At 44.7% G+C, this 22,268-nt stretch overlaps 1 protein-coding gene across 2 annotated transcripts in view; it reads left to right on the top strand.

Annotated features, from left to right (window-relative positions):
- The first annotated feature begins 736 nt into the window (after nt 1-736).
- Nucleotides 737-22,268, top strand: part of ZDHHC2 (zinc finger DHHC-type palmitoyltransferase 2) — a 205,346-nt gene continuing 183,814 nt past the window's right edge. The window contains exon 1 of one of the 2 annotated variants that reach the window (XM_040334664.1): nt 737-997. In XM_040334664.1, the coding sequence (XP_040190598.1) occupies nt 871-997 (127 nt within the window). In that variant the 5' untranslated portion in view covers nt 737-870. The remainder of the gene's footprint in view (nt 998-22,268) is intronic. The other variant, XM_040334663.1, reaches the window with a different exon arrangement.

Here is a 22,268-nt window from a genome sequence, read left to right as displayed (position 1 = left end):
CACTTACAGTACTTGTCTTGGCCGGGAATGCCAGGAGGAGCACAATCCCGCCCCCTGCTTGTGATTGGAGAAATCATAAATCCCGTCTCTTGTGTCCAATCACTGTGCTGTGATTCGTTACAACACAAGCTGATTTTTGGGAAGGGAGGGTGTCCCTGAATGGTAGTTTGGAAATGTGGTCACCCTACAGCGAGTGGGTGGGTGGGGGGGGGGGGGACGGTTGAGGTGCCAACAGGCGCTGGGAAGGGGTGTGGTTGTTTGCCGCCCTCCGCTAAAAAAAAAACAACCAGCCACCACTGGAGCATAGGTGACCTTAAAATGATGCCCACCTGAATAAAGTTCTGCGGATGCCCATGGCTCACACATCTACTCAGTCATGCGTATGATGGGAGCTGTGTGGGCACCCATGTAGTTGTCTGTGTCTGGTATGTAAATCAGGTGCAAACTGGCACACTTTGGGGGCTGAGCTCGGATGGAATCCTATGACCCCCTTTATAATTCCCCCCCATTGTAGACTGATGAATAAGGGGGGGGGGAGGGGGGTGTACACTTCTCCTATTCCTGATCTATAGGGATGGATGTCTTCCCATAGTGAGTGCAGGAATGTGAGCATGTTAGAAGTTAGCCATGATCACAGAGCTATAGTGATGATGTGGGTGGCACTGTCATTGGACAGGTGAGGGGTGGCAGTGCCCGCCTGGCACACAGAGCTGTCATTGTGCTGCAGCCTGGTGTATGGGCGGGGCGAGGGGCGGGGTCCCGGGTGTACAGACACAAACACATCGCACTGCTCCTTCCCGATCACCGGGGATATCACTGCGGACAGATCTGCCCCCCTCCTCCCATGAAGAGGCCCCGGCCGGCCGGATCATGGCGCCCTCAGGCCCGAGCAGTGTGAAGAGGAGGTGCCGGAGGTGTCTGTACTGGATCCCGGTCTTCTTTATCACCATCATCGTATGCTGGTCCTACTACGCCTATGTCATCCAGCTGTGTATAGGTGAGTCCATAGGGAACGGGGCACGGGGGGGGACACACCGGACACAACTCATCTACATCGCCCAACTAAGAGGAGAGCAGTCTGGAATCGTACCGTGTATGGGGGGCGATCAGATCGCATCATCTCTATACTGTACTATAGGAGAAACATCACACAAATATTATTCCTGGACAACCCAACACCTCAGCCAGGCTATTCTGTACAAGTGCTATCACCTGTATGTATATCAGCTGTCACCTTTACACCATCATCAGCTGTCACCTGTATACCATCTGTTACATGTAATCAGTTGCCCTCTGTGTACCATGCTGATCTGTCACCTGTGTACCGTGATCATCTGACCCCTGTGTACCACGATCAGCTATCACCTGTGTACCATGATCATCTGTCACCTGTGTACCATGATCATCTGTCACCTGTGTACCATGATCAGCTGTCACCTGTGTACCACGATCATCTGTCACCTGTGTACCATGATCATCTGTCACCTGTGTACCATGATCAGCTGTCACCTGTGTACCACGATCATCTGTCACCTGTGTACCATGATGATCTGTCACCTGTGTACCATGATCAGCTGTCACCTGTGTACCGTGATCACCTGTGTATTGTGATGATCTGTCACCTGTGTATTGTGATGATCTGTCAACTGTGTACCGTAATCATCTGTCACCTGTGTACCATGATCAGCTGTCACCTGTGTACCATGATCTGTCACCTGTGTATTGTGATGATCTGTCAACTGTGTACCGTAATCATCTGTCACCTGTGTACCACAATCATCTGTCACCTGTGTACCATGATCTGTCACCTGTGTACCGTGATCATCTGTCACCTGTGTACCATGATCATCTGTCACCTGTGTACCGTGATCATCTGTCACCTGTGTACCATGATCATCTGTCACCTGTGTACCATGATCATCTGTCACCTGTGTACCATGATGTGTCACCTGTGTACCATGATCTGTCACCTGTGTACCATGATCAGCTGTCACCTGTGTACCATGATCAGCTGTCACCTGTGTACCATGATCTGTCACCTGTGTACTGTGATCATCTGCCACCTGTGTACCATGATCATATGTCACCTGTGTACCATGATCATCTGTCACCTGTGTACCATGATCAGCTGTCACCTGTGTACCATGATCAGCTGTCACCTGTGTACCATGATCTGTCACCTGTGTACTGTGATCATCTGCCACCTGTGTACCATGATCATATGTCACCTGTGTACCATGATCATATGTCACCTGTGTACCATGATCATCTGTCACCTGTGTACCATGATCAGCTGTCACCTGTGTACCATGATCAGCTGTCACCTGTGTACCATGATCTGTCACCTGTGTACTGTGATCATCTGCCACCTGTGTACCATGATCATATGTCACCTGTGTACCATGATCATATGTCACCTGTGTACCATGATCATCTGTCACTTGTGTACTATGATCAGCTGTCACCCGTCTCTCATGTTATCTGTCACCTCTCTCATGTTATCTGTCACCCGTCTCTCATGTTATCTGTCACCCGTCTCTCATGTTATCTGTCACCTCTCTCTCATGTTATCTGTCACCCGTCTCTCATGTTATCTGTCACCTCTCTCTCATGTTATCTGTCACCCGTCTCTCATGTTATCTGTCACCTCTCTCTCATGTTATCTGTCACCCGTCTCTCATGTTATCTGTCACCTCTCTCTCATGTTATCTGTCACCCGTCTCTCATGTTATCTGTCACCCGTCTCTCATGTTATCTGTCACCTCTCTCTCATGTTATCTGTCACCCGTCTCTCATGTTATCTGTCACCCGTCTCTCATGTTATCTGTCACCTCTCTCTCATGTTATCTGTCACCCGTCTCTCATGTTATCTGTCACCCGTCTCTCATGTTATCTGTCACCCGTCTCTCATGTTATCTGTCACCTCTCTCTCATGTTATCTGTCACCCGTCTCTCATGTTATCTGTCACCTCTCTCTCATGTTATCTGTCACCCGTCTCTCATGTTATCTGTCACCTCTCTCTCATGTTATCTGTCACCCGTCTCTCATGTTATCTGTCACCCGTCTCTCATGTTATCTGTCACCCGTCTCTCATGTTATCTGTCACCCGTCTCTCATGTTATCTGTCACCCATGTATCCTGATCAGCTGTCACCCCCCCCCCCCCCCCCCCTGCTAAATGTGGACATTTCTATATTCTGTCTCCTCTATGTATCCCCTGGTCTGTGTATCATGCATGTTGTGTCCTATGCTTAGAATAATATTATGAATATAGTATTACATAATTAATAATAGGGAACAACATGTTGCTGGGTGAATGGCGGGCACTGTGAGACATTGGCACTACAGGGATGGCAGTCTTTAGTAGAAGAGGAATGAATAAATCATTAGGGAAGTACATATAGTATTTGAGGATTTCATACTATAGTAATTGTATCCAAACATTAGAGCGGAAGAAATGTACATCCTGCAGGGTCCATCCATCCCCGGGCACCTCGCAGGGTGTCTTGTATTATAATGAATGTATTGGCAGTATGGGGGGAGATCTCCTTCCTATGTGAATGAGAAATGTACATGTCTGGAAATGATCCATGTGTTTTATAGGAAGCCATTGGGTTGGATATTATATGCTGAATAGGAATGGTGTACTTGTCTATATAGTATGAAGGATCATTGAAGAAAATGATACATAGTGTGATCATTTCCCTGAGATGTATCATTTCAGAGCCTCCATGTACTGTACACATATTGTTCTACTTACATATCCACAGGACATACCTTTGTCCTGAATTTGGAGAGCAGCACATCTGCACATTCCTGGTCCATCTAGTCAAGTTTTGGTTAAAGTGATTGTAAACCTCCAATGAAAAATGAACGAAGCATATTCCTCTATCATGTGCACTTGCACCAATCCAAAGTCTGATTTCTCTGTGATCTTCCTTCCCTCTGCTCTCTGTATGAGTCACTTCTAATAGGATAGATACTGTGTGTGGTCACCAGACAATGCTGGGAGATGGCACCACCCACACACAGCAGGTGATTGACAGCCTCAGCCGTCCCTGTTTCACCATGACAGGGGTCTCCAAACTTTCTAAACATAGGGTCAGTTTTCTCTCCTTCAGACTTAAGGGGGGCTGGACCTTGGCCACTGGGAGTAGAAAATGTCAGTTTTGGTGTCAGCGAGAGGAATAGCATACCATTGTTGGTGTCAGTGGCAAGAATTGTATGCCTTTGTTGGTGTCACTGGAATTGTGCCCCATCATTAGTGTCAATGAGTCCTATTGTTGCTGTCATTGGCAGGAATTGTGGCCCTTCATTGGTGTCAGTTGGGGAATTATGCCCCACTGTTGGTATCAGTGGATGAAAATATTGCCCCAGGGGCCAGAAAAAAAACACAGAAAATTTTGAATCTGGCCCCAGGCCCTATGAGACTATGTGTGTGTGTTGGGGTGGGGTGGTTGTACATTCCCCCAACTCAGGTCTCACATTACACATGCCTCTCCTCACTTTGCTGTGTGTGACATTAGATCCCTGCTCCCTGCCTTCTGGGGTTGAGAAATAGCCTTTGATCTGTGTACATTGAATGGATGTAGAGAAGAGAAGACTGCAGATAAACAGGTACTTGCCCCAATCCAAAGCACTGAATGTGATATCTGTCACTTCTGATAGGATAGATATGTGGTTACCAGACAATGCTGGGAGATGGCACCACCCCGACTCCAGCACACAGCAGGTGATTGGCAGCAAAAAATACACTTTAATACATTTGAGTGCACACAAACACAATGTAATACACAATATTTGGTAAAATATAAAAGACGATGTTACACCGAGTAAATAGATACCTAACATGCCACACTTTAAAATTGAGAATGTTCTTGAAATGGCGACTGTAACGGTCACCACCGTTTACGATATTCCCATTCAATCGCCCCACGACAGCTTGTCCGACAGACATCAGACACGATCCATCCCATTTCCCAGAATAACAGAGACACAAGCTCTAGTTACTGGTTCCAAAATGTATGAACACCTTTAATGGTCCCTTAGCTTTCTTATATACAGTACAACATGTTACAGTTAATCAAAGGAACAACGAAACTCTCCACCCCCAAACCATCACACAATGGGGCTTCATACACATTCTTTTAGATAATGACATTCAGTTGAGTTAATTATTAGTCATCCCCCAGACGTCCCGTCTCCGCAATAAGTTCCCGTCACCTGTTACACAAAACACATTCCTTTACTAAACATAATTGACATGCTAATTCCCTACCCCTAAAAGGAGACATCTGACCTTTCAGACTTAATCAGTACAATAGACACAACACAGTATTAGCATCACACAATGGACAATGGAATGTCTTTCAGGAGCCAATTGACCTGTTGTGGGTCAGCATGAAATCACCTGTAATATGTCCAGATCTCCTGCAATACATGAATTATCAGTTATCAGTCACCCTATGCCCAAAAGGGGCACAGGGTGACCCAAGAGTCATTAGTGACGCTGGCACAGGAGTACCCCCCACCCTTCAAAAGTCTCTGGGTGTCACGGCTCATTCCGTTACAGCGACAAACTACCGTACCTTAAAATCTACATTGGTAAAGCTTTTACAGGTTACCAGTTTAGAGGTAAACAGGAAGTCTGGTGTTAGAATTATTGCTCTCACTCTGCTGTCCGTGGCAATACATCACATGTTTACACATGTGTGCAGGACCTACATATGTGTTCACATTTGCACAGGGGCACTCTAAAGTTCTTATCTTATTTCTTATCATTTAATTTTATTTACACTATCTCTTTATTTTTTATCAACTTTATTGCTATCATAAGGGATGAGCAGGATCCATTGTGATAGCATGGGCAGTGACAGGTACTCTTTACTGAGACATTTGGGGTCTGTTAGACCCCAGATCTCTCCTCTGCCCTCAAAAGCATTTTCTGAACAAACTGAGATCGGGTGCTTACAAGCTTGTAAATAACAAACCAAAACGGTAAGTGACAAATTCCTAGTTGCTTCTGGTCTCTCATGCCGCGTACACACGATAATTTTTCGGCATGAAAAAAAAACATAGTTTTTCAGCATGTCCAAAAAAACAAAGTTTTTCCAACTTCATCATTAAAAACGATGTTGCCCACACACCATTGTTTTTGAAAAATGATGAACAAAGCGCAGTGACGTACAACACGTACAACGGCACTCTTAAGGGGAAGTTCCATTCGCCTTTGGGCTGCTTTAGTTAAATCCGTGTTAGTAAAAGACGATTCACGCTTTTTTGTCTGTTATAGCGTGATGAATGTGCTTACTCCATTATGAACGGTAGTTTTACCTGAACGAGCGCTCCCGTCTCATAACTTGATTCTGGGCATGCGCGGGTTTAAAACGTCGTTTTTGCCCACACACGATCATTTGTAACAACCCGAAAAACGACATTTTAAAAAACGACGTGAAAAAATGCAGCATGTTCGAATTTTTTTTTGGTCGTTTTTCAGAAGCCGAAAAACGATGTGAAGCCCACATATGATCATTTTAAATGACGGTTTTAAAAACGTTGTTTTTTTTCATGCCGAAAAATGATCGTGTGTACGTGGCATTATACCATGAATGGAAGTTCCTTCTTCATCTCTATGGTAAGCTGACTTAACCACCCACATCAGTCCCAGGCTCCATGGTGGAACAGGAGGGCCCAGGAAAGGCAGCGGGTGGGATGAGGGACCTCCTGTAAAAGTGATCGGGTGGTTATATAGCCGCTTGATCACTTTTACAATAAAGAGGATCGCTGGCTCTAAAAAATTGTACCAGAATGCAGCTGCAGCCATCATTCTAATAGAACTACTGAAAGCCATCTATCTGCGGGAAGCGATTAAGCTAATGAAATGTGAACTCTAGTTGCTATGTGTCACTATACTTCGCAGGTCATCATTGAATGCGCTTTTTCTATGCTGCGTGTGAATTTTTGCTGTAAATTAGCAGAGATGAGCTGATTTCCTTTGGCCTCTCCCCCCCCCCCCCAAATTACAGACTTGTTAGTCTTTTTCTAAGCCATCCACCTCGATTATTAGCTAACCATCTATTATCCCTCACTTTGGAGTATTTTTTTCCCCAGAATACTCACTTTGGAGTTTAGGGCAGAATAGAGCTGCACGATTCTGGCTAAAATGAGAATCACAATTGTTTTGCTTATAATAAATATCACGATTCTCTCACAATGCTCGCAGTGTAACATCATCTTTCACATTATAGCAAAAAAATTAGGCTAACTTTACTGTTTCATTTTATAATTCATTGAAGTGTATTTTTTCCCCAATAATTGAGTTTGAAAGACCGCTGCGCAAATACCATGTGACATAAAATATTGCAACAAACATTTTATTTTCTAGGGTCTCTGCTAAATATATATATAGATAGATAGATAGATATATCTATATATATTTAGATAGATAGATAGATAGATAGATAGATAGATAGATAGATAGATAGATAGATAGATAGATAGATATCCATATATATATATATATATATATATATATATATATATATATATATATATATATAATATTTGGGGGTTTGTAGGTACATTTCTAGTGTCAGTGTCACAACTGACCTTATTTACAGACTGAAGTTCATGCCTTTGATCTAAGAACCAAAAGATACATTTAGCTAGATTCACAGACGCCGCCGCAACTTTAAGGCGGCGTATCGTATTTACGCTACGCCGCCTTAAGTCAGAGAGGCAAGTACTGTATTCATAAAGTACTTGCCTCCTAACTTACGGCGGCGTAGCGTAAATAGGGCCGGCGTAAGCGCGCCTAATTCAAATTAGGATGAGGGGGCGTGTTTTATGTTACATATCCCAGTGTACATATCCCAGTGTGCATTGCTCCAAAGTACGCTGCAAGGATGTATTGGTTTCGACGTGAACGTAAATTACGTCCAGCCCTATTCACGGACGACTTACGCAAACAACGTAAAATTTTCAAATTACGACGCAGGAACGACGGCCATACTTAACATTGACTAGTCCAGCTATTTGATGGAATAACTTTACGCCTGAAAACGCCTTACGTAAACGGTGTATCTTTACTGCGACGGGCGCACGTACATTCGTGAATAGGCGTATCTAGTCATTTACATATTCTACGCCGAACTCAACGGAAGCGCCACCTAGCGGCCAGCCTAAATATTGCACCCTAAGATACGACGGCGCAGGCTGTCGTATCTTAGCTAGGTTTAAGTGTATCTCAGTTTGAGAATACACTTAAACTTAGGACGGCGCAGATTCCGAGTTAGGTCGGCGTATCTACTGATACGCCGGCCTAAGGCTTCATTCACACCTAGGCGTATTGAGGCTTGTAGCGCGACGCTATTGCAGCCTGGAATACGCTGGAGGGGTGATTTTACATTGTCGGCTATGGGGATGGTTCACATCTCCACGTCGAACGCCGAACGCCGAAAACAAGTCCCAGACCTTTTTTTCAGGCGGCTTTCGGCGTTCGGCATAGCCAACAATGTTGATCACCCCTCCGGCGTATGTTAACGCGGTGTATTTTACCGCGTTTTGTCGCGGCAAATCGCAGGACAAAATGCCTCAATTTGTCGCGGCAAATCGCGGTAAAATACGCCGCGTTCAGGTGTGAATGCAGCCTAACTCTCTCTGAATCTAGCTTTTTTTTTTTTTTTTTTTTTTAAAGCTCTAAACAGAGAACAGCTCTGCACTTGTTACATAGAATCGTGAAAATGCCAGATTAAGATTGTGAGGGGGGTTGAATCAAGATTGCAATTTTTTGACGATTAATCGTGCAGCTCTAGGACAGTGGCTTATTTTGGGTGAGGTGCATTAGACATCCTGAATTTGGCTCGTACACTTGGCGATCATTTATTGTGGCCACAGGAAACCGCAAAACACGCAGGTCAAAACATTCCTATCCTGTACGCGATTCTTCTACATTCAGGAAAGGGAGGTTGAACTAACCACAGCAGCTCCTAAACTTTGCTAAAAGCCTATGTGTACATTGAGACCTGGGCTTTTTTGGAGTTGAGTGTAGGGGCTTTGGCAAAAAAAAAACTACCAAAAGTTTCTAAACTCAAGTTTAGGAGCTGCTAGTGTACATGAAGCCTAATGCACACCCTGCCCCTGCCCCCCTCCTCCTTTGGGAGATCACCCCTGCCCACCTCCACAGGTACATGCATTCACAAAGCAACCAGTGATCACCGTTCTCACTAAATATAAAGCCATCATTTTTTATTTTTCTATCGTATAGATTGCATAGATCACTCATTTGGCAGAGTGTGCAGGTGCTGAGCGATCACAGCCTATATAGAGAAGAGCTGTAGTATTGAAAACAGGAGAAATGTGTCTTGTAAGTCATGTAAGCTCTCCATACATCTTATTGTACAAATTCCTTTAGATCAACCATCAACTATGTAGTGCAAGAGCCTACCTGATTGGATACATTGATGTGTCTCCCGAAATATCGGTTTAATCTTTAGATTAGAAAACATAATAAAAACATAAAGAAAAAAAAAAACAACCATTCCCCCACCCCTCCCCCTCTCTCTCCATCTCAATCAGATTGTATAGCTTATGGCCACCTTTATACACCTAAAATGAACTTGTCACACTTTCAGTGCTATGATTTTTTAATGGTAAACCAAACGCAGGAGCAAACACACATTTTGCTGTGTGAAAAAACAAGCGACAAAAGCAGTAAAATGCAGAGTAAAAAACATGCGAACACGCCAAAATATCATCATACATTACACAGTTTGGGAAAAAAAAAATCCCTGGGGACGCGCTCCCGAGTCCTGCTTGTGCGTGTATTCACATAGAAAGTGGGACTTGGCCCCGCCCCCATGCCCGCATCATTGGATTTGATTGACAGCAGCGTGAAAAAATGGCTGCGCTGCTATTAATCTACCCAATCAAGAGCTGAGACAACGGACAGAGAGGACGAGCGTGTCTCCACAGAGGAAATGAACAGGAAATTGGGGGAGGGGGGGGGGGGTTGGGGTGCTGGACAGTGTCAGAAGTTTTTCCAAGGTGAAAAAACACACTTTAACCTCCCTGGCGGTATGATTCTTTCAGAAAAAACATGCTGAAAGCGGTACCATTATTTGCAAGGAAATTTGGCGTTTTATATTGTAGGTCTGTCATTTTTAGAAGTAACTCACTTAAATCTGACCAAACAAGCTTCTAATAGGCATCCCGAGTATGACATTTTATTAAAAACAAAATTATAAATTATAATATAATAAATAATTATAAATAATTATAACAAATAATAATATAATTATAATAAAAATTATTCAATAATGTAATCAAATCAAAATCACTGAAATTTGCTCAGTTGCAGAATTGTTGCTGTCATTTTTTTTTTTTTTTATGACGAATTTCCCCACAAATCGCTATCGCACAATTCTGCAAGTGATTATAATTTATTATCGCTGTTTTTTAGCTGATCTAAAACTATTTTTGACATAAAGGGACACTTTTGGTTGCTATGGACAATCTACAGTTTGCAGGGAGAAAGAAACGTTTTTATTATATAAAATGACATGCATGACACAGGACAGACCACTAGGGACAAGGGGGGTGTGTATTTTTTTACATACAGTACTGTAATCTATAAGATTACAGTATACTGTGTGTAAGGTGTTTGTTTACTTTTTTGAATTTGGCGCCGTTCTCCGTCCCCGTGCGTCGTAACGTCGCAGGGAACGGAGATCGGCGTCACACGGAGGCACTATGTGAATCGAGCAAGGTCCTGCTCGCTCACACAGCGCGGTGGCATCGCTGGATCCAGGGACAAGGTAAGTAAAACTCCCTGTACATCCAGCGAGGCGAGCCCGAGTCTGACTCGGGGTTACCGATCCTAGCCCAAAAATCTCACCCCGAGTCAGACTCGGGAACACTGCCCAGGAGGTTAAAGGGTAATTCCACTTTTGTGGGAAAAAAATTGCAACAAAAATTGTAATATCGCATATGCGACACAAGGCATGTTGTAATTGAATCTTATTAAAAATTACCTTTCCTTTTCAATCTGCAGCTCTGTAATTTTCTGTAAATTGCAATGCAATATGGCTACCTGGAGGTGTTCTATACACAGATAGTGTACAGGACGCCCCCCAGAAACATAATTTCCTGCTTGTGTGATTGGCTCACTGATTTTCCCAGAAATAATTCAGATACAGATGCACTAAGATACAGGTCAGATATCTGGCATCCCCTGCAACAAAAATGTCATTTTTGGTGAGTTACCCCCCAAAGGAAAATCACATCTGAAGGGATGCAGGCCCTGCGGCTACCCTCACTAGAGCCCTGCAGGTGCAGCAGCAGATTGGTAATTATTAAACCACTCCCATGCAGATTCACTTTCCATATGGACACAGACAAACAAACGTTATTTCTTCTTCAGACAAAGAAAGTTATTTCTTCAGAATAACAAAAGGTAGGAGTCTGCAAGCAAAGTTTGTTATAATTCTTGCAACATACAAGAAAGTTTTTTTTTCTCAACAAAAGTCGAGTTACTCTTTAACGGCTTAAGGACCGCCGCACACCTATTTACATCGGCAGAATGGCACGGACAGGCATATGGGCGTATAGGTACGTCCCCTTTAAGATACCGCCACGTGGTCGCGCGCTGGTGACCCCGACCGTGGGTCCCGCGGACTCGATCGCCGCAGGGAGATGCTAATGTAAACAAGCATCTCCCCGCTCTGCCTAGTGACAATGACACTGATCTCCTCTCCGTGTAATCGGAGCGGAGATCAGTGTCATGTTACACACAGCCCATCCCCCCTACAGTAAGAATCACTCACCAGGTCACACTTAACCTCTACAGTGCCACCTAGTGGTTAACCCCTTCACTGCCAGTGTCATTTTTACAGTAATCAGTGCATTTGTATAGCACTGATCGCTGTAAAAATGACAATGGTCCCAAAATGGTGTCAAAAGTGTCCGATGTGTCCGCCATAATGTCGCAGACATGAGGAGACAGTAGGATAAAACCAGAGCAGCCAAGCTGGAGCCATCTGACAGCCATGCATGTTGCACCTGAGAGGAGGTCAGTGATAGCGCCGTCAGGCCAGTCTAAGGGGCAGGTGGTTGCTGATGTAAGGGGGGAGTGAATACAAAAATATTAGTGACCCCCCCCCCCTTACCTTAGTGTATTTACTCTACGGAAGGTGGTCTCTGGTCACCAGAGTGCCCCACACATCAGAGTTCCTGGTGTTCCCCTTTACATCAGAGTCTGCAGGATTCCCCCTAACAGTGCAAGGACCCTGATGTAAGTGGGAACTCTGATGTAAAGAGAAAGCAGTGAACTCTGATATAAGGTAGTCTCTGGTCACCAGAGTCCCCCTCCACATCAGAGTTCCCCCTTACATCATGATCTGCAGCGTTCCCCTTTACATAAGAGTTCACTTTCACTGTAAGGGGGAATCTATTTATTATAGCAAAAAGTAAAAAATATAGCATTTTATTCAAAATTGTCACTCTATTTTTGTTTATAGCACAAAAAATAAAAACTGTAGGGGCGATCAAATACCACTAAAATAAAGCTCTATTTGAGGGAAAAAAGGACGTCAATTTTGTTTGGAAAACACGTTGCACGACCGCGCAATTGTCAGTTAAAACGACGCAGTGCCGAATCGCAAAAAGGAGCAAGGTCCTTTAGCTACAAAATGGTCCGGGTCTTAAGTGGTTAAAGTATTCATCGTAAATGTATTTGTAACTACGCAGTAAAGAAAAAGCATTGCTAGTAGGCCTGATGACACCTAAGCATTGATGAAGCACTTTAGAGCTTTCAGGGGATGTTTTTCCCCAGCTGGTGTTCTGACTTCATACTGCGTCTGGAGAGACATTGAAGTGGCAGAATATTAGACATGCTACAAAAATAACTGCATTTAGATAAATAGGTCAGAGTACTTGTCATGGCCTTCTAGCTGGACCTTATCGATTTAAAAAACAAAAACAAAAAAGATACCATTATGCTTTTTATTTTTTTTTAGAAACCACAAAGTTGTATCTGATTATACACTAACAATGTCATATGAATGTTGTCAGTTTGGATATCTTTTAGATTGACTGAAAACAGGATTTTTATATTCAGTTTTTCTTTTGCTCCTAGCTTTACTCTGAATTCATTGATGTACCCTGAATCATTTTTATAGCGTTTATATATTTTTATGCCATGATTGGCTTGAAGAATATGTTGGCAGAACTTCCTTCACTCTTGAAGCCCAGTTCACACTGTTGTGCTGTGTTAGCGAATGAGCATTAACATGCATTACAATAGGGAAGCCACTTTCTTTGAATGGGCTGCCGAAAGCAACAAAAATGTTCATTTATTCCTTTTTGTAATAAATATTATAATATATAACCGCAAAGGGCAGTTTACCTTGAGTTGTGGTGTGCTGTGATGCGCGTCCTTTGCCAAGGTTCATTGGGTACAATTGAGAATAAATGGTACTATCAGTGGTGGTGTGTCCATTAGGGGCACTCGAGCGCCGCCCCCTCTCTTAAACCACCCCCTCTGTGTACTATGGATAAATTCATGCATTGCATGAATCTATCCATGGCCACTGTAGCCAGCCCCATTGAGGCGTCTGGCCCTTTTTCGGGCACCTGAATTCCAGCGCTGGGGGGGGGGGGGGATTGCAGTGCAACCAGGTGTGTTAGCAAAGCAAATGAATATTTGCTTTGCTAACACAGAACCGCCTCTCAGCCAATCAGGAGGCCCGAATGTAATACTGGGCACCTGATTGGCTGAAGGCAGGGGTGATCTCATTGGCCGCCTAGCAAAGCAGGAAGAAGACACGCATGTGGGACACATGGAAGACATAGAGCCATTGCGGTGCTATCCGTTCCACAGCTCGCAGCCTGTCCTGCTGTCTGTCCCACCACCATGATGGGGTAAGTGCTGGGCGGGGGCACAATGGCTGCATATTATGGGCACAAAAGGTGCAATTAATGGAGCACAGTTGGCTGCATATTATGGGCAAAGTTGGCTGCATATGATGGGCACAGGTGTCTGCTTTTGCTGGGCACAGAGTCTGCATATGATGGGCACAATGTCTGCATGTGATGGGCACAGTGGGTGCATATGATGGGCACAGTTGGCTGCATATGATGGGCACAGTGGCTGCATATGATGGGCACAGTTGGCTGCAAAAAAATGGGCACAGTTGTTGCATATAATGAGCACAGTGGCTGCATATGATGGGCACAGTTGGCTTCATATGATGGGCACAGTGGCTACATATGATGGGCACAGTGGCTGCATATGATGGGCACAGTTGGCTGCATATGATGGGCACAGTTGCTGCATATAATGGGCACAGTGGCTGCATATGATGGGCACAGTTGGCTTCATATGATGGGCACTGTTGGCTTCATATGATGGGCACAGTTAGTTGCATATGATGGGCACAGGTGGCTGCATTTGCTGGGCACAGTCTGCATATGATGGGCACAGTGACTGCATATGATGGGCACAGTTGGCTACATATGATGGGCACAGTTAGTTGCATATGATGGGCACAGGTGGCTGCTTTTGCTGGACACAGTCTGCATATGATGGGCACAGTTGTCTGCATATGATGGGCACAGTGGTATTATATGATGGGCACCAGCCGCCACTGGTTACTATATTGCACCAACGTGCATAACGCACATGTTACTTCAGCACAATGGAGTGAATGAGCCTAAAAATGCAGAACAATCTCATCAATGCATACATTTTCACAGTATTCAGTTCCTAAATACATCTATATATTAGGGATAGGTGATCATAATCTGCATAATCGACAGGAAGATTCAGTGGGGTTAATTCACTAACGCCAAATAGACTGTGCACTTTGCACTCTGCAAGTGCAGATGCTCCAGAATTTTGTAAATGATGTAAAGCTCCGCTTTGCAAAGAATACCCAATCACGTGCCAGAAAACAAAACAAAAAAAAAACAGCATTTGAGCTTGCACATAATTGGATGATGGAAGTCACCAGAGCTTCTGCTCATTTACTAAGCTCTGGAGCAACTGCACTTGCACAGTCTATTTGCCTTTAGTAAATCAACCCCAGTGTATCATAGCGGAGAAATCGAAATATTATTTCAGAGATGTTTTTTGTTAATCTCCACTGGCTGTAATTAATTGTTTGACCCGTGTGGCCACAGAGTGGAGTTCAGTGTTGGTGCCCAAAAGGCTTTTATTTCCTACAAATGTGTGCGTTTGTACAATATAAACTGATATATTGATTTACGAGTTGCACAATGTACAGATTAGTCTAGCCAACAATATGCAAATTATAATGGGAAAATGTATCGGTGCTATGCCGCTTGTGTCCTTATGAATACTTTACTTGCATTAGCAGCGAAGGAATCTTTGGAAGGTAATTATATAAAATGTCCTCACGTTTCCTTTGCTGCAGCATCTTGTGGCACATTGGGATCAATCCTTGTCTGGTCTGCTGAGGGGCACAGCGCTCACATTGCTGCGAACGCCGGATAATCTACTGCTGGATAAGGACGCAGGGTCACAAATGTCTCATCTGCAGTATAGAACTGGCATGTCAAGTGGGCTTACAGACACTGCAATTAATGCATAATAAAAACACTAAAGCATATACTGAAAGGAGCATTAAGGACCATAAACCATAAGATATACAGTGCCTTGAAAAAGTATTCATACCACTTGTCATTTCCCACATTTTGTCACGTTACAGCCAAAATCATAAACATATTTTATGTGATAGACCAACACAAAGTGGCCCATAATTGTGAAGTGGAAGGAAAATGATAAATGCTTTTCAATTTTTTTTAGTCAATACTTTGTAGAACCCCCTTTCGCTGCAATTACAGCTGCAAGTATTTTTGGGGGTGTCTCTACCAGAATGGCACATCTAGAGAGTGACATTATTGCCAATTCTTCTTTGCAAAATAGCCCAAGCTCAGATGGGATGGAGAGCGTCTGTGAACAGCAATTTCAAGTCTTGCCACAGATTCTTGATTTAGGTCTGGACTTTGACTGCGCCATTCTAACACATGAATATTTCTTAGATCTAAACTAGGGTTGTCCACTTTTTTAAGACCGAGTACAAGTACCGATACTTTTTTTCATGTACTCTCCGATACCGATTACTGATACTTTTTTTAATGTCATGTGACAGTTTGACTGATGGGCACTGAAAGATGGCACTGACTGATGGGCACTGATAGGCGGCACTTATGGGCACTGATAGGCAGCACTTATGGGCACTGATAGGTGGCAATGATGGATGGCACTGATAGTTGGCACTTATGGACACTGATGGCTGTCACTGACAGGTGGTTGGCACTGATGGGCGGCACTAACATGTGGCAATGATGTATGGCACTGATAGTTGGCACTTATGGACACTGATGGCTGGCACTGACAGGTGGCTGGCACTGATGGGCAGCACTTATGGGCACTGACAGTTGGCTGGCACTGATGGCATTGATAGTCGGCACTTATGGGCACTGACATGTGGCTGGCACTGATGGCACTGATAGTCGGCCCTTATGGGCACTGGCATGTGGCTGGCACTGATGGCTGGCACTAAAATGCCACAATAAATGACATGAGGAAGGATTTTGAAATGCTATGCTGTGATGCCCATCTTGGTACACCCTGCACTCGGCATCAGTAAGTATCAGCAGACATCTTGTTACACCCATCCCGAACTATATGGGCTGGGTGTAACAAGATGTCCCTGCTGGCTTACTGTGGCCAAGTGCAGGGTGTACCAAGATGGGCGTCGGGATGTCCACGCTGACGGTCGCCAATGCTGATGCGGCTGCGCCCTCCACACTTCCAGCTTACCTACCTGAGGACTCGCTCTCTGCCCCACTGACTCCGCCTACGGACGCTCTCTGCCCCACTGACTCCGCTCACAGACTACACCCGGCCTCTCCGCTCGCAAACTCTGCCCGCCTTCTCTGCTCACAAACTCCCCTTACCCTCGCCACTCAATTACTCCACCTGCCCTCTCCGCCTTCTCTGTTCACAAACTCCGCCTACCCTTGCCGCTCAATCACTCCACCCACCTTCTCCGTTCGCACTCTGCCTGCCCTCTCTGCTCACAAACTCCACCAGCCAAGGTATCGGGTCAGGCATCGGGAGCATTTGCAACAGTACAAGTACTCGCGCAAATGCTCTGTATCGGTCCGGATACCGATACTAGTATCGGTATCAGGACAACCCTAATCTAAACCATTCCATTGTAGCTCTGGCTGTATGTTTAGGGTCGTTGTCCTGCTGGAGATGAACCTCCGCCCCAGTCTCAAGTCTCTTTCAGACTCTAATGCCACGTACACACGATCGGTTCATCCGATGAAAACGGACCGATGGATTTTTTCATCAGATATCCGATGAAGCTGACTTTCATCAGTCTTGCCTACACACCATCAGTTAAAAATCCATTCGTGTCAGAACGCGGTGACGTAAAACACTACGACACGCTGAGAAAAATGAAGTTCAAAGCTTTCGGGCATGCATGGATTTTTAACCGATGAACTTGCCCACAGATGATCGTTTTTTTCCTATCGGTTTTTTAACCATCAGATAATTTTAAAACAGGTTCTAAGTTTTTTCACCGATGGGAAAAAAAACGATGGGGCCCACACACGATCTGTTCGTCCGATGAAAATGGTCCATCAGACCGTTTTCATCAGACGAACCAATCGTGTGTACGTGGCATTACAGGTTTTCTTCTAAGATTGCCCTGAATTTGGCTCCATCCATCTTTCCATCAACTCTGACCAGCTTCCCTGTCCCTGCTGAAAAAAAAGCATCCCCACAACTGCTGCCTGCTTCATATTCTATATTTTGTGATATGATGGGATTAGGGCTGGCCATACATTATACAGTTTTCTTTTGCTATAACCACCTGATATGAGGTCAAACCTAAACACTTTCAATTTGTATGCAATCAGGCACGTCATTGCACTACATAGTTGAAGGTATTCCTAAAGGAAATTGAATAAGAAGATTGTTTAATATATGGTCAGCCTAAGTTCATGTAGTAGATACGTTTTTAGTGTGTCATGTCAGTCTGAAGTGCAGTTAAGGGCTTTCTGGCCCACTTTCGTTAAACTGAAACAATATGTAAACTAGAGTGGCACCAAATGGAAATTTTGGTGCCAAAACCAAAAATGCAGAATGCACTTGTCCAAAAACCAAAACTGAAAATTACAGTTTTTAAATATATAAATATATATATATATATATATATATATATATATATATATATATATATATATATATATATATATATATATATATATATAATTGTATTATATATTAAACTTTTTAACCACTTGCTTACTGGGCACATATACCCCCTTCCTGCCCAGGCAAAATTTCAGCTTTCAGCGCTGTCACACTTTGGGCCCTTTCACACAGAGCGGATCCTTATTGATCCGCCCCGTGTGTGTCCGTCGGCTCAGCGGGGATCATCCGTAAATCCCAGCTGAGCTGTCGGCGGACAGGGCGGTCCCCGCACACTGTGCAGAGACCGCCCTGTCTTTCCTTCGCTCTCCCCTATGGGGAATCGGATGAATACGGACCGTGTGTCCGTATTCATCCGATCCGTTCCGCCAGACGGAAGAAAAAGTACCGCATGCAATATTTTTCCGAAATATACAGTATTTATCTCATGAACCCATGCGCTATTTTATCTCATGTCATATCCAGTGGGATGGATACAGTAGAGAAGAATTAAAACCCATTTCCGTTTTTATTGCTAATTAAAAGGTAAAATGGTTTAAACCATAGAAATGGGCCAACTCACTAAGTCAGCGCAGTCCCTGCAGTTTATATATTGGTACAAAAGAAAAAGCGTGACTGGAATACCAGTCAAAGGAAAGCTGCTTTCACAGGACACATGTGGTGTATCAAAAATAACTAAGTTAAATTACCGTATTTATCGGGCTAGCGCTCCCGCGTATAGCGCACACCCCTAAAGTTACCCGAATTCCTGTGGAAAAAAAGATGTTTTGTACTTACAGTTTTGGTGTCTTGCGCGGCATCCATCGGCGGCCTCGTCGGGTCCGGCGTCCGTCTGCGGCTTCGGGTGTCCTCTTCGTCGTGTCAGGCATGCTTCTGCGGCGTCCTCGAGTCCTCCCCGCTCGTTTCCCGCGCCGAGTTTGAATACTGCGCCGACATATACCGAGCGCAGTACACCCGTGTATCGTCGGACAGGCTCGGCAACTCTCGCGCTGACGTCCTGTACGCTCAGGACGTCAGTACGAGAGGCGCCGAGACTGCCCAAAGATACACGAGTGTACTGCGCTCGGTATATGCCGGCGCAGTATTCAAACTTGTGGCGGGAAAGCGGGTATCGGCGTATATTGCGCACCCACGATTTTGCCCTGATTTTCAGGGCAAAATAGTGCGCGGTATACGCCGATAAATACGGTAAGTAAATACAAAATATCTTTATAAATGTCAAATATTAAATGAAAATAGCATCAAAAATCACACCATATATAAATACCGTTCTTCTACAATGTTGTCTTTTTTATTGGTGGAAGAAGGGTATTTATAAGTGTGTGGATTTTGATACTAATTGAATTCAACATTTGACATTTATAAAGGTATTTTGTATTTACCTAAAGTATAGCTAAAGGAGAAACCTTTTTTTTAGTTTTTAATAGGGTGGAAAGGTATTAGAACACCTATTAAGCTTTTAGACCCATTTCACACTGAAGCCTCGTACACACGACCGAGGAACTTGACGGGCGAAACACATCGTTTTCCTCGTCGAGTTCCTTGTTAGGCTGTCGAGGAACTCGACAAGGCAAGTTTCTCCATTCCCGTCGAGGAAATAGAGAACTTGCTTTCTTTTTGGCTCGTCGAGTTTCTCGACAGTTTCCTTGACGAAAATGTACACACGATCGGTTTCCTCTGCAAAAAAATATTTCCCAGCAAGAAACCAGTTTCTTGCTGGTTTTTGCCGAGAAACTCGGTCGTGTGTACGAGGCCTAAGGCTCTTTGCAGGCGCTATAACACTAAAAATAGCACCTGCAAAGTGCCCTGAAAGAGAAGCTCCATTCACTCCAGTGTGAAAGCTTGAGGGCTTTCACACTGGAGCGGTGCGCTGGCAGGACGTTAAAAAATGTCCTGCAAGCAGAATCTTTGGAGCAGTGAAGGAGCGGTGTGTACACCGCTCCTGCCCATTAAAATAAATGGGCACCGCGGCCGAACCGCCGGCGAATCGCTGCAGCAGCATTGCTTTGCAGTGGTTTTAACCCTTTTTTCAGCTGCTAGCGGGGGTTAAAATCTCCCCACTAGTGGCCGAATACCTCCACAAAAATGACGGTAAAGCACTGCTAAAAATAGCGGTGCTTTACTGCTGAAGCCGCCCCCCACCCCAGTGTGAAAGCGCTTTGGTAGATCTAAAGGGGATTGAAGAGATATTGCACATTGTATGGCTAGCATTAGGTCTAATGTGGTCACAGGTATCCCTGCGGTCCCCAAGAGGCATGTTTTATAGTGGCGTTGTGCTACTTTCCAGCATCAAAACAATGGGCCAGATTCAGGTAGAATTGCCCATTATTTACGGAGGCGCAGGGCAATGTTTTTGCCCTGCGCCCCCGCAAATTTGCTCCGCTGCCCTTGATTCACGGAGCAGCAGCTCCGTGAATTGCGCGGGCGCGCCGGCAAAATGCCCGGCGCTAGAGCACGCAATTTAAATGATCCCGTAGGGGGCGGGAATCATTTAAATTAGGCGCGTTCCCGCACCGATCGCGCATGCTCCGTCGGGAAACTTTCCAGACGTGCATTGCGGCAAATGACGTCGCAAGGACGTCATTTGCTTCAAAGTGAACGTGAATGGCATCCAGCGCCATTCACGATTCACTTACGCAAAGTACGTAAAATTCGAATTTCGCGACGCGGGAACGACAGGTCTACGTAACATGGGCTGCCCCTGCTATTAGCAGGGGCAGCCTTGCGCGGAAAACCGCTGTACGTAAACGACGTAAATTGCGTACGCAGGGCTCGCGCAACGTTGTGAATCGGTGTTAGTATGCAATTTGCATACTATACACTGAGCACAACGTGAACGCCACCTAGCGTCCACCGCAAGAATGCAGTCTAAGATATGCGGGCATAAGAGCCTTATGCCGCGCAGATCTTAGGCTGCAGTCGGCGTAACGAGGTTCCTGAATCAGCCGGGGCAAGTAAGCAATTGCGCCGTGTAACCTATGGTTACACAGGCGCAATTGCTTCTTGAATCCGGCCCAATGAATATATGAATCCAGCTGATAAATCTGTATCATAATCTGTTTTCTAACTCCTGTTTTGCACTGCCAAGCTTGGTCTACACACCCCACCCTCAGTACAACCCCTTGTAGATATAAGACCAAATGATCACAGAAGAAAGACTCACTTTGCTGTGATGGCCTCTGGAAATGCAGTGAGCCAATCGCACAAGCAGGAAATTCGATTTCTGGTGGCGTCTTAAACGCAAACTGTGTACAGAATGCCCCCAGAGATCTGTTGCCATTTCTGCAGGGAATCGTGGATAACTAGCTGGAATGTGAAACAGAAAAGGTAATTTCTAATAATATTAATTTACAAAATATCGTGGATAGGAGTTTTTTTTTTATGTCGATTTTAACAGAAACCTGTCATAAAGAAATATGGGATGCTTCCAGGTGAAGAGCTCTTATCCTTACCTCATCTATTCATTGAGTCACTGAACAAGGGTGCAGGACCAGGTCCTTTGCCCTGACTTCGCTACTTCCACCCTCACATTTCCATCCTGACTGGTTCATGAACGGGACACATTTTATTATTGCAGGTTTAAAGGATCCTTTTTTGGTTGCAGTAACATGACTTTGGTAAGTGATAACATTGGATATATACTGACAAAGCAGTTTAACGCCACACACGGTATTGATATAACATAATAACAAAAGAACTGTTAAATTAGATGTAATTACATAAATGACCAAAATAGAGATATTTAAAAAGAAATACAAAATTAAATTTCCTTAACTGCTTGCCAACCAGCCGCCGCAGTTTTACGGCGGCAGGTCGGCTTTGCTGGGCGAGAGCACGTAGCAATACGTCACCTCGCCCAGCAGCCAATAGGGGAGCGCGTGCGCCGCCGGAGGCACGTGCGCGCGCCCCCCGCTCGTCCCTGACTCCCGTGTCGGTTGCGATCGCCGCCGGGCACCCGCGATCGCTCGTTACAGAGCGAGGATCGGGAGCTGTGTGTGTAAACCCGGTCCTGTCAGGG

The sequence above is a fragment of the Rana temporaria genome, chromosome 1 (assembly GCF_905171775.1).
Source record: "Rana temporaria chromosome 1, aRanTem1.1, whole genome shotgun sequence".
In the NCBI taxonomy this organism is placed as follows: Eukaryota; Metazoa; Chordata; class Amphibia; order Anura; family Ranidae; genus Rana; species Rana temporaria.
This window is presented reverse-complemented; position numbering and strand designations above follow the sequence as displayed.